At 32.9% G+C, this 14,558-nt stretch overlaps 1 protein-coding gene across 1 annotated transcript in view; it reads right to left on the bottom strand.

Moving 5' to 3' along the window:
* LOC127702915 (uncharacterized) overlaps positions 1–7,051 on the bottom strand; it is a 30,398-nt gene extending 23,347 nt beyond the window's left edge. Inside the window, exon 1 of the mRNA XM_052207225.1 lies at positions 6,573–7,051. Within this exon, the coding sequence (XP_052063185.1) occupies positions 6,573–7,021 (449 nt within the window). The 5' untranslated portion in view covers positions 7,022–7,051. The remainder of the gene's footprint in view (positions 1–6,572) is intronic.
* Positions 7,052–14,558: the final 7,507 nt, after the last annotated feature.

Below are 14,558 nucleotides of genomic sequence, written 5' to 3'. Positions count from 1 at the left end.
TGGGGGAATTCTCAGGATATCTCAAGACTTTCAAAAATCATATTATATAAACCAGAATATATCAGGACTTTTCGATCATCATTCCTCCAACTTTCAGGACATTTACAAATTCTATCTGAATGGAAAAAAAAAAAAGGCCTGGATGATTCCTGGTATTGGGACTTAAGAAAAAATATAATCTGTATTACAAATTCAACCAAATAAAAAAGAAAATCTTTAGGACTGAAATTAACTATTGTTTGTTAAATATATATATATTCACATTCACATGAAGATACAGTGTTCTAGCCAGGATTTAAAAAGGGCAGGGTGCTCTAGTCAGAAAAATGACAATTTTATTCGTAAAATGTCATTGAAAAAAGAGCAATTAAACTAAAATAAAACTCAGGCACTAAGGTAAAATCAAGTTTCAGTTGAAGGGGAGTAATAAAATTCAATACTTTTGACACAATTTTTTTATGTTTAGCTTTAAAAATCTCAAGTCATTAATAATGACTAATAACACCTTCACACTGCAGCTGAATTTAATTATTTAGTGGCTTTTGAGTTTCATATAAGTTAACCTGTTAGTTACTTTTTTTTTTATCTTTATTGTTAGTTACTCATCTTTAATATCTTATGCAAACTTACAATAATGCAATTTGAACTATTATTGTAATGCACTTGATAGAGCAATGAATGGAGGTGAAGATGAAAAAAACAATTTTCAAAATATTTATATTCGTAGTGTTTTCAGGTTAAAAATAATTAAAAGAATATTCTAATATGCATTTGTATTCAATTTGTTTTATATTTATTTAATTACGGGAAAAAAAACATAAATAAACGGAATATATTGTGAAAAGGTGATAAAAAAAGGGGAAGTAACTCATTTTTTTTTCTTTTTGGCAAACATTTTTGAAATAGACAAATTGTTTTTGACATAAAGCAAAGATAATTTGGTGTTTAATCAATGTGTTTGACACCAAAGCTGTCAGGTGAAGCCATGCACTTAATGGGTCACTTAATTTTACAGTTTACACAGCTAGCTGAACTTCCTGTTCATGGAAGAATTACGAATTTCAGTTTGACCGTATTTCAAAGTAAGAAAAATGCCGAGATTTTCGCGATATAAACGACAGGGAAGTCGAGAAACGCCAACGGCTGTTTTGCCAGACAAGCTGGGGCGTTTCGGATTTTCTCCCAAGTTCATATAAGTGCGTTTCTATTAATTATCAGATCAATGATCGACACCGTGAAACATTCATGATTGGTTTCTCAACTTGTGTAAAATGTAAACAAATCATGACCACGTTTTTTGTAATTGTACTGAACAGTTCGACCCTAGAAAATACCGTTCTAGATAATGCGGCCAATAGTTCATCCGCATGCACCCTGTGCCGATTAAATTAACGTTGTTTTTTTCTTTTATTTAAAACTGGTCAGTTGTAATATTTTTATGCGACACCCTTGATCTATTTTCATAATACCGGTACGGGAACGGATCAACTTCTGGTCGATATAATATGGGGCGAGATTGTCACTTCGACGTTAGCGCACTTGAGAAACACGTCATCAAAATGTGATTACGCTGATATGGAGATCAAACTTGAAAATCCGATGCTGGAAAATCCGATGCAGATGTTTTCAGATAAGTGCATTAGAAATTTAATTCAACATGTGTATATTATGATTATAAATTATAATTCATTGAAGAACTATGATTTTTTATTGTTTTTATTTGAGCAAATCAACATCAGAAAGTCTGAAATCATAAACTGAAAATTATATTTATTTTTAACATGAGTTTTTTACAATGAATAATCTTGTTGTCACATAACAGGCATAACTGGTAGACATGTAAAAAAATATTGAGTTGTGTGAATGGTTATTTGGTGAAAATAATAAGTCGCCGGTTTTTAATCTTCAGGGGATAAAAAAGGGGGAGGGTAATTAATTTGATTCCAAATGGCTTCCAATGTACTGTATAAACATGCAATAATATTTCTATTGAATTTATTGCTTCAAAACGTCTTGAACAATTGATTCTTTGTGGATTTTTTTTTTACTTTTAGGGGATTTACTGATTTTAAAATGGAGCTGCCAATTTTGATAGTAAACAGATTGCATGCAGATTCCAGTTACCTTTACTCAGCAATACTAGTTGGAAGTACAGAGACAGCAAATTTAATTACAGAAAGGAGAAGAACTTAACATGTATCCTTTATATCTGAATTTTATTAAGCCTAAATTAATATATTGTTTGTTTCCCCAATCCGACACCGCCAAGCCAGGTGTGGCTAGGTAGGTATGGAAATAGTTTTATTTTTTCCAAAAAGCTGGAACAATATTGGTCGATCTGGCAAGTCTGAAAATTGGAACTGAATAAAATAATATTTGACTTAGTTTTGACAATAAAATTTTATGTCAGAGTCGGACCCGTTTTTGCAAGGTCGGTAGGGATTGGGGAAACAGACAATATTTTATTTTAGGCCTAATATAATATTTGAAACTGAACAGCGAGCATTGTTAAGCCATGCTGAACAATGTGTATCTAAATACAATTATTGAATTAAGACAATGAAATGCTTAAGAGTATTAGTGAACATGAGGAGGAGGGGCAGGGGTTGGGAACCATTTTGATAATTTTGGTAATTTAACAATCTAAGCAGCCATTAAAAATGGCCAACAAGTTTGCTAGTAGTAAGTACTAGTATCTAATTTTGATTGGAGTATAAGGATCTGACATTAAAATAAATACAAGTCAATTTTTTTTAATGGGAACTTGACAGCCATTTAAATAAATTATTTAATACAGTTAACGGGAAGGACGTCCGCCTTGCGCCAATTGCCCTTTTCGACCAGAAATGGTGCATAGAGTGACAAATGTAAGCGCCCACGTGGCGCACGATATTTTCCACTCCATTATGAAACATTTGATATCGTAAAATGGATTTCCGATTGTGTTTCGTGTCGCCATGTGTATGTACAAAACTGTGTAGTGTTACCGCCAATGATAGGAGCACCGCCTATATATATTTTTCGGGAGTCTCGGGTGTAAACATATTTTGGATTATATCTTTTGGTAAGTACAATGTATTAGAATTTCCACAATTTTGAATATATGTGCATGCTATATTAGTTCAAAGTAGTGACATTTAAAGTGTTTTATTAACTTTTAAGAGTCAAGAAAAAAAGAAGGTCATGGATTTATAAAAAGTATTAATAAAGAAGATGTGGTATGCTTGCCAATGAGACAACTCTCCACAAGAGACCAAATGACACAAAAAATATGCATATATCATAAAATTGTGTAGGACATGAGTCATATTTTGTATCATTTTAAAACATTATTTGTTTTATAAAATAGTACTTCTGAAAAAGTAATTTTGCTATAAAATTAGAGATCTGTGGTGTGACTGACAATATGACATTTATATATCCACAAATGGTAAAATAATATATCTTTATATATACATGTATAGTATATACACTACCCACCAAAAGTGTGATATAAAACATGGGCAAGACCTATTATGTTATAGTACAATGATTATGAAAAACAAATATTAAACAAAAAAGAAAGGACAACCTCTTTATTTCTTGGGACAGTCACTTATTATAATGATGATAATTTCGTCCTGACATGAGGTTTAATGTATTGTACAGTTATATATCAGCTGCTGAACCAGGGTGGTGGTGGTGGCAATTAAGTCAACATTAGGAGTAAGACTTATAAAACTTCTATTTAATAAGTTATGTAGCTCTAAAGCTCAGAAAGGGGGAGCCCACTTTCCTAAATCCACTTCTGAATATTAAATTTCTAGAAGGATTTGACACTCTTAGAAATTGACCCTGCAAGTGACACATTAATACAAATCTTTTCAAAAAGTTTTATTTTCATTTGATAATTTCAGAATTGACAACAAATGTAACTAACTAACTTTATATCTGTACAATGTTAACTTATTCTTTTATATGCTAGATTCTTTTACTTTTATTTTGCAGAATTTGCCATCAACTAATTCAACTTTAAGGACAGCGAGTTCAATGGGACACTGAACGAAAAGATACACACATGTAACAGGACTACCTATAGACGACAGAGAACAAATATTGTTTTATTAAATCACAGAAAATGCCATAAATGGAAAGATTTTCTAAAGACATTCTCCTTACTCATCCATCAAATTCCATCTGATGGTCAATTCTCCATCAAGTTTCCATGCATTTTACATGTAATGGAAATATTCCATTGGTTTTCCATCTGATAGCAAAATTACCATCAGTTTTCCATCAGATGGCAAAAATACCATCAATTATCCATCAGATGGCAAAAATACCATCAGATGGAAATTATGCCATCAATTTTCCATCATCATGAACACAAATTCCATCAAACCTTTTCCATCAACCATTTTCCAGCATTGATGGAAAGTTGATGGAAAGTTGTTCCAATACTCCATCAACATGATGGAATGTGATGGCATTTTTTCCATCACAAAATTCCATCATGTTTGATGGAAAATCTAGGGAAGGGTATAGGTCACCGTACGGCCTTCAACAATGAGCAAAGCCCATACCGCATAGTCAGCTATAAAAGGCCCAGAAATGACAAAAGTAAAACATTTCAAACGAGAAAACTAACGGTCTAATTTATGTACAAAAAAATGAACGTAAACGAATATGTTAAACAGCAACAAACGACAACCACTGAATTACCACTGAATTACTGGCTCCTGATTTGGGACAGGCACATACATACAGAATGTGGCGGGGTTAAACATGTTAGCGGGATTTTATAAATCTGTCTCCCGTATCACAAGAAAAGAGCTCATCGGATTGATACAAAGCACAAAAAAACGACTATCTAAAACACAAAAGACATAAAGTATAGACATGAGAGTACTCGCTAGTTCGTTAATAGGTCGAATTGACAAACTCAATAAATGTTCGATTTTCAATAAAAAAGTTTAAATGATATACTTTTACTAGGTTAAATTTGAAAACATTTTCAAATCATAAATGTATCGCTTAAAATTACTACGGAACCCCTCAAATACGTAGGTCACTCACATTTCAGATCAAAATCTTAAAAAACCCCAAAATACTTGATGTTCTGTGCACACCTCCATCTGTGCCCTCTCCGTGACGTTCCTTCATTGTGGACGTCATAAGCAATACAGTTGTTTTTTGAATACCCAAAATATGCCCTGGCAAAGTATTGAAGGTAACAAGACATTTCGGCACCCAGACAAATCGGCACCCAGGTCCGAAAACATTTCGGCATCCGTTTTGGACATTTCGGGACCAAGACAATTCGGCACCTCATTTTTTTTCTATATTTATCGCTATTTTAAAAATTTTCCTATGATCTTGCTGACTGATCATTTTCTTTCTCAGTGGAGTCGAGTGATATGAAAAATTATCGCTAGAAACTAAGGGCCCACGTGCTCGTTGTCAATAAAATTAACAACGTCATCATAGGTAAAACAGCAATAAACAGATTATCATTGGTCAGCCCAACTTGATTGCTTTTCTCACTTTCGCCGTAAGGGCTCAAGCGAGAAAATCAATCTCGTTGAGATAACCAACGATAACCTATAAATATTAAGAAAAATAAAAGAATTGTTACAGAAATATTAAAATCCGTAAATAAAATATGCATTACAAAATTTGAAAAAATAATTGTCTTTTTTTAATTAAATCCTAAACGATGGTGTTTAAATAAACATCATTAAATTTTAATTAAATCCTAATTGATTGTTAAATATGATGGTGTTTGAATAAACATCATTTTATTAAATCATAATTAATTGTAGTTATGCATTAATCAGTATTTTATGTAAGTTTATAATGAAATTTGATAATTTCTCAATGCATGGAGGCCAAAGTGTTTAGACTGTGGGACCAGTATTGTAGCAACAGCATCTCCACCTCCAGACTGCTAAAGGAATGTGCCAGTGTGTACGGAACACGACCAAAGAGACTTTGTTAAAACTTATAGTGCTGCCTGTATATATGTTATATGTTATATTTACAGTATCAAAATGTTTCATTACTATCATGTGTTCACCTTTGATGCAATTCTAGTGCTGTTAACGTGTCTATAAACTGTTATGAATATAATTATAATAAATAAAAAAAATATTATAAATATGCTACATGTGTTTTATTGATTTAGAATACTATCGGAATAGAACTATATATACAATATGTCATAAATAGTGCAGGAATCAAATTGGTTATTTGTAAAAACAGTCGAAAATTATTGCTATATTAACACTAAACTTGCAAATTGAGGTCATGCCCACATATCTATATCACTCCCAGTAAATTTAGATTTTTGGTTCATTATATTTTGATCAAGAATTTAATAATTGATTTTATCTTTATGAGGTGCCGATTTGTCTATGTTAGGTGCCGATTTGTCTAGATGCCGATTTGTCTGGGTGCCGAAGTGTCTTTCTCGGGTGCCGATTTGTCCGGGTGCCGATTTGTCTGGGTGCCGAACTGTCTAGAATTCAGTATTGAATCAGTGTGGCAGTGAAAGGGTTAAGAACAAACCAATAAACAATCCTTCCTTATCTTACCTTACAAAGCTTTTATTTTTGAATATATCTTTTTCCAAATTTTTCTTGATTTCTTCTAACAGATCTCTGCCAATTTCTCGGGGATATCTTCTGCTATAAATCATTACATCTCCAATAGAAGTGCAAAAGTCTAAACTGTTCTGAAGATAGTTTACAACTTTAGTTTGATTTAGAGTCAATGGTTCAAACATACTGGTATTTTTATATACAATATCTAATAACTCTGACAATGGTAGGGGCTTCTCAGAATAAAAAATGCGAAGCGATTCGAGACAGGGGAGTTTCCAGTGTGATGTATGAACAGGTAGAAATCCATCGAGATTTTCTCTACACGTTGAGTTTTTATCCAATTTCCGTTTTGAAAAATGTATTATTTTCATACGACGAGGTCCTGCAAAAGCTGTTTCGTCGTCATTGTTGCCATATTCTTCGTCAGTAGTATCTGACATTTCAAATTAAAATATGTCCGTTGTTTTCAAGGGGCCTATTAGAAAGGGGAAAGGAAACGATACATCTAGTATTTACATCTAGCTCTATGGAATTTACTCCTCATCCAGGAGCACTTTATTATTTTAGTATTTCTCTAAGATTTATTTAATGTGTTCAATGTTTACTAGAACACACCCGCGAAATCGCAGGTATTTAGAGCTTGGTTGAAACAGAGACATAAATATATGTCTCTGGTTGAAAGTATGTAAACTGTTGTAGGATGAATTTTTGTAAAAGATTTTATGTCTGGAGAATTTCAGAAAAGGTATCAAACTGAGTCATAGGCACTTGGAGACAGGACAATTATGTTAAGCCCTCTTCCTTTTTTCCAAAGTCCGTTATTTTTTTGCTCTCTGTTTAATTCCATGATTTTTGCGTTTCTGTATACTTTGAACATATAATATAAATAAAGTGTGTTTGCTATTAACTATCATTTCCAAGTTTCTTCTCCACGGCGATCACTGCTATATTATATAGAGATTCTCTATATATTTTAGGATTATAAACATAGTATACATGCAGAATAACGCGAAAATAATTGTCCTGTCCCCGCGTAATTATGAAAATTGTGTTTAAAGAGGGGAGTAAAGGGGGCCGGTATCTGCACGGAAGAACGCGAAATAAAATTGCCATTTCACGATGAGCGAACAATTAAAAATTTCTTGCACATTGATCTTTTTATCGATTTCAAGGAACACGATGAATAACGAACCTTTTTCACGGCTGCACGTGAAATAAAAACTTGCAAAACACGTTGCACGATAATAACCCTTTACCCTTTCTTTTAAAGTTTAAAATCGGATGTCTTGGGTATGACTTAAAAGTCGGTCTGATGACGGAAACAATATCCGGAAGCCTTTTCTTCGTTTTTCTCCCAAAATAACCCAAACTTAATAATCATAAGAATGGATGACAAATCCGACTATGAATGGTACCTATAGGACACAGAGGCATGATGATTAATTTATTGGGGAAGGAAGAGAAGCGACACACAAAATGAGGTCTTCTCGTTTAATAGTATAGATGGTTTTCATTGACATTTCATTTGGAGGGCTTTCGTATGTATGTTGCCCAATCAATAAAAGTATGCTGAATTAGATATTTTCTATAGTAATATAAATTATCAAATGAGGATTGAGATCTCAAGAACATGACAAGAGTCACCAACAAGTGAGAATAAAATATACGGAAAGGGTTAAATATTTTCAAAGCGTTTGGCTCGGACAATATTACGAAAGAGTGTTTAAAGAACAAAAGAACAAAAAGAACTTAACACTATAGGAGGTCAAGGCTCACCTCTTTTTACAATCTATCGACAAATAAACCATACCAGTTTAGGGGACGACCATTTGATTTCTTAGAGGGAAGGAGGCTTTTGAAAATGAATATAACTTGGCTTGGTAAGATCTGAAAATAAAATATAACGTTGCACAAGACAGCTGGGTGGAAATGAAAATTCTACAACACAAAATCCAGGATACAAATGTGTACAAAGCCATGCCGGGAAAAAAATAAGCATGTGTAGCAACAGATGAAAATAAACGAACAAGGCGGAGAAAATCCTCTTTGTCCCCCGGAAAAAAAAACATATGGTCGTACCCTTAGTGGACAACGATTGATTAATCCCAAGACCGGTCTCACTCACTTGTACCGTATCGAAACTATTGGAACCAAGCATTTTCTTAAAGGAGATCGAAGGAGTGATTTATTATACAACTTTTTTGGTCCCCGAATTCGAAAATCAAATACTATTATAAATCTTTCAAATGACATCGTTCAGAAGCCGGGTCATAAGACATCATTGGTCTGTCAGAAATTAGTATTTATATTGTTGAATTTTGTTTTCTGGCATAATAGCACATGGGTCCTCTTCAAGCTTCTGACACATAACAATCTCCTTTTAAGATATCTTTGTCCGTCATGTCAATATTTAGATGTGAGCCAAATTTTTGCCAAAAAAAAAATATATTTTGCCCAAGATGTATTTGATTAAGATGTTAATGTGAGTAAAATATCTTCTTGGGTAACCCTTGGCTCATATATATTATAACCATACAGGTTGTGTAAAATGGCAATTGTATAGGTATAATATGTAACAATTTCTACATGCTTAAGATGCCGGTCATAGTGACATCACAATTGGCCTGCGACTCTTTTCACCAAAAATCTTACGATTAAAATTGATCGTAAGTTATACTGAAATGTGTATGACTTACGAGTATTTTAACTCTTGAAGATTTTTTGTGAAAAAAAGCCGCTGGTTTTCTGCACGTAAATGTCCAGATTATATATTAATTAAACTATAATAATTCATTTATCAATAAGTAATTTAACATGATTTTAAAAGTCGTAAATAGTTTAACATTTTTGCAATTTTAGGTGTCAAATAATAGCTCTTGTCTTACCTCATACCTTGGTGCAGCATTTCGAAAACAACAGCATTCGCACCTAGAAGATGTCATTGGTGATTGGGCAAGTGCTACCTGCAGTAACAAGCAGACATCTTCATTTTATATTTCGCAAAGCCATTTGACACGGTGCCACATGAACTACCGACTCAATCCTGTCCAACTAGTATAGTTGTAAATTATAGTAAATCTGGCGATTCGGTTTTTCTTTCGAGAACCCCCGAAAGGAACAGTTTTCCATGGGCTGAACATATTCATCGTTCATTAATTTGAACGATATAATATAGCAAATCGTGTGACATCGAAGACAATATATAAAATAAGAAGATGTGGTATGATTGCCAATGAGACAACTCTCTTCCTTGATGACTGCGTGTGCTATCGGAAAAATAACAGTCAACGACTGCTAGGAGCTATATATAAAACGATAGTGGGACATCAAGCCAACTTGACTTGCAACACCAGATAGTAAAGAATCATATCATTACCACATTTCAGCCAATTGACTCCTCTGAACATTTGAAGGTCCCCTCTATGTATTGGTTACCTAAACTACACAAAAAACCCGTAAACTATCGTTTAATCTCGGCCTCTAGTAAGTGTTCTACAACTAATTTTTCAGTGCTTTAACTGCTATCAAAGAACTTATCATTTAACTTTTGTAATACAGCATATGAAAATAGTGGAAATAACTGCTTTTGGAGTGTAAAAAATTCTTTGGATGTTTTAGATAAATAACGTGCATTTGGTGGTCCTTTTAATTCGTTTGACAGTTTTGGTTTTTGAACTCTTTACACTACACCTCCAAACAATTTTATCAAACAAAAGTTTTCCTATATTTGATTAAATGGCCGATTGAAAAATTCGATTGCAAATATATCTACTGCAACTTAGATGAAGGCTTTTTCTGTTCTGACAAAATTAAATATGCGAAATATACTGACTGAAAGTGTGATGAATCAAATATAAATAGCAATAACTGTCCTTTCCTATATTTAGATATTTCAGTTTTACACGAGAAAATCTACATACAAAAATTAAGGCAAAAATTATGAAGAAGGGGACGATGTTTCGTTCCCTATTGTTAATTTTCCATTTTTGAACGATGATGTTCCTTTGGCCCAATCTTACGATGTTTATATACCCCGACTAGTTCTATATGCTTGTGTCTGTATTGACGTTTTGGATTTCATTGAACGTAATCTATATATTACTGGTAAATTATTAAGTCAAGGATTTTGTTACCACAAATTACTTAAAACCTTTACTAAATTCTTTCATAGATAAAAAGATTTGGGTTTAAAGTTTGGCTGTACGGCTGTACCTATAGAAAACCTTTTAAAAAAAGGATAGCACATCCTAATTTTTTACGGTGATGTTGTTTACCGTGTCCGAAAATTTAGATACTCTCCGGGTAAACTTGTCGATCCTTTAAATAAACTAATAAAATCTAAAAGGATAACAATTTTGCACTGTAATTAGATCTTTGAATATTGTTTTTATCGGTATGAATATCGATTTTGTTATCAATAAATTAAGTACTATTGCTAAACACACAAATACATTCAAAGTCTTACATTCTGTCGATACCTATATTTTGACATTGCACAAGGTCCTAGTTTTCTCTAACTGTTAATGACGTCTTTACAATAAATCCATTGGATGTTGGGTGTGTACTGATTTATATTTTAGTCTAACAAAAATGTAGATACATGATTTTTTAATTAGTTGTTCTTGGCTTTGAACTAGCTTTTAGTGCTCTCGAATCTGTACTTTGACACTTTGTGTTTTTGTTAGTTGTTTTTGTGATTTGAATTGATCTGATGAGTTCTAGCACTTTTCAACTGGTTGTTATAGTGTGTTCATATTTTGTGCTGTTACACCACTTTCCAAGGTTAGGGAGAGGGTTGAGCGTTCGGAAACATATTCAACCCCACCTCATACTATATGTGCCTGTCCCAAGTCAGAAGATTGAAATTGGGTGGTTGTCGTTTATCATATTTGTTTTACGTTTATTGTTTGGTATAGCTTGTTCTTCTGTTGTGATATTGCACCCCTGTCCTAGGTTATGGGGAGGATTGGGCGCAAGCCAACATGTTTATCACCGCCACATTCTGTACGTGCCTATCGCAAGTCAGGAGCATGTAATTCAGTGGTTGTCGTTTGTTGCTGTATATCATATTTGTTTTTTGATTACTATTTGGTCCATAAATCAGGCAGTTATAGTTTTCTCGTTTGAATTGTTTTACACCGAGCATCACTGAACAGACATTTATTGTCGAATTGCGCATCTGGTGGTGCAGTAAAATTGGTACTGTTCGTGTTATTGTTATTTCGGGGCCTTTTATAGCTTAATATTAAACGGGTTTTTTTTCACTCATTGTTTAAGATCTACGGTGACCTATAGTTGCTAACTTCTACGTCATCTATAGTCTTTGTTGGAGAGTTGTCTCATTGGCAATCATACCCCATCTTATTATTTTTATATTGTTACGGAGCTTGTTTTCTGTGGCTTCGCTGTTTGCCCGTCAGCAACCCAAGTTCGGGAATATAGGACAAACTACGTAAATAAAAACTAGATGTTTGTTTAGGCGACATGACTAAATGGTAACACGGTTGCATACAATTCATGCACGAAGACAATAGCAACTGTATTACTTTATCTTTATGAACAGTCATGGAAAAAATACATGGATCTTTATGGTGGGAGCAAAACAAAAATTGTATTGTAATGCCCCGAATGGAAGACCATCAAAGGCATGTTTCATTGCATTTAGATGACTCAGAGCTAGTATTATCATAATAAAAGGTCCAACAAAGTATCATTTAATACGATTCAGTTTTATTAAACACTGTATTGCATGCATGTATTTAACTGTCATTTTCCATGATTACAACCTGAGCAGCAACATAGAGTGTATCCAACACATTTCGACTGTGCACCATTGCAACCTTTCTTATGACAGAAAGGTGGACACTTATCAATAAAAAAGCCACAGTCAATGAATGGTATACATTTACGATCTCGAGTCTCTGTGAAACCACCACCTGTCAAAATTAAACATAGCAATTTTATAAAGATCAATTTGCAAATAGTTATTGTATACAATATCAACAGAATTGTAAAAATTTCTTAATCAAGGAATAAAAGGGGGGGGGGGGGGGGGGGGGGGGGGTGATAATATCCATTATTTGGCCCTAAAATTGCAAAAATTGTAAAATTATTCATGCTTTTCAAAAATGAAGTTAATTTCATTGATAAATGAACAAGTTACTTTAATCTGGAAATTTTAATGTAAAAAAGTCGCCCTTGATGTCGCTATGACATTTCAAATTTTGCTAATTTGACCTAAAATGGCCATTTGACGCATAGTTTTGGTCAACATATATACGAGCAAGAACTTATCCAAAAACATATTTCACAGACATCAGCATCTTTGGAAAATACATGTTGTAGCAAAATATCTTTTTGGGTAAAGCTTATGCTCATACTGGGCATAGACATAAACAATGACATAGACATAAACAATGACATAGACATAAACAATGACATAGACATAAACAATGACATATAGACATAAACAATGACATAGACATATTATATTACTTTCAATCATGGAACAGTACACAGCCAAAATCAGTTAAATGGAACCAATAGCACATAAACGAGTCCAGCACATATCATTGATGCTTTAGATCAAATTAAAACTAGATGGTCTAACAACGGCGTGTATTCTTATAAAATAAAAAAAATAACAATAAAGTCCTCAAATTATTTGATATTCTGATGACAGACTAAAAAGTTATGATATTTTGAAGTTTGAAAGCAAAGTCAAAACGCTGTGTCCAAAAGCGTTTTCAAAAAAGGACATTGCATTTTACGAAGCAAAATATGATCGATAACCGTACAATTTGCGCGCTGTTTACCTTTCTACAGTTACAGAATCAGATAAAAATAGCAAGGTACGTGTATAAGTTAAAATTCCATACAATTTTGTTTTTAATCGAATGTCCAGTCATTTCATGTGAATTACGTTACGGACATGTAGAATTCATGTCTACCATCTAATATTGCCGAGATCATTAGTCTAAAAAGAAAGAAATAATAGCCATATAACCTTTTTAAAACAGGTGTATCATTTAATTTGTAATATAGATATGTGTCTATATATAAACAAACTTATATGAACATTTTTTTTTAATTTATTTAAGAATGTGAACTACGTTACGCCAATATTTTATAATAAGGTATTCACAACACATAAAACGAACCCAGTATTTTAACAATACCATAAGCCTAATAAAAAATATGTATAGTTGACATTGTTCAAGGCAATTATTCATGGTAAAAATCTTGTTCCATCATAAAATGTGAAATACGTGATGTGAACTTCGTTACCATAGCAAAACTAAATCTTTCTTTTAACCTTTTGTTTGGTGCAAAAATCTTTCCTTTATTCATTTTTCACAACCGGAAACTATAGCAGACGAATTTTGTGCTTTGGGGAAATGCAAAAACACACAATTAAACAAAAGTGTATGAACTTTCTGTGGTAGGTAAATATTAAAATTGACATAAACAAGTCATAATTTTGACATAAAAGATTAAAACCCTATTATAGTGGATAAAAAATATGTCGAGCTTACATGCATTAAAAATCAAAGCACTGAAAGTATTGTAAGGTGAGGGTTCATATTCATTTAGCAAGAAAACGTAATTCACACTTGATATAACGTAATTCACATAAAATAAGTAAGGATATTCAGCGATTTTATTTATGAGATAATGTTATTGTTATGAATCGGGAGTATCGAAATAAAAGAAACAACGGTTTTGCTATCCCCATGCATTGAAAACACATTTGTTTACACACAATGATTACGAAAAGAGTGTGCATATGCAAGTCCTATTCAATGGCGGATACTTCCAATTTATTACACCTTATTCCTTCATGATATAGCTGGAATATTGCTCACTTCAAGTTAAATATCATATGCATACATACATACATATACAATACAGTACATACGTGATATGAAAATATGTGCATGTTTTTTTATATACATTTAAGATAAGTTTTTCATGAGT

This window comes from Mytilus californianus, unplaced genomic scaffold, assembly GCF_021869535.1.
Source record: "Mytilus californianus isolate M0D057914Y unplaced genomic scaffold, xbMytCali1.0.p SCAF_5, whole genome shotgun sequence".
Lineage (NCBI taxonomy): Eukaryota > Metazoa > Mollusca > Bivalvia > Mytilida > Mytilidae > Mytilus > Mytilus californianus.
Note: the sequence above shows the minus strand (reverse complement) of the source record. Positions and strands in the feature narration are given on the sequence as shown.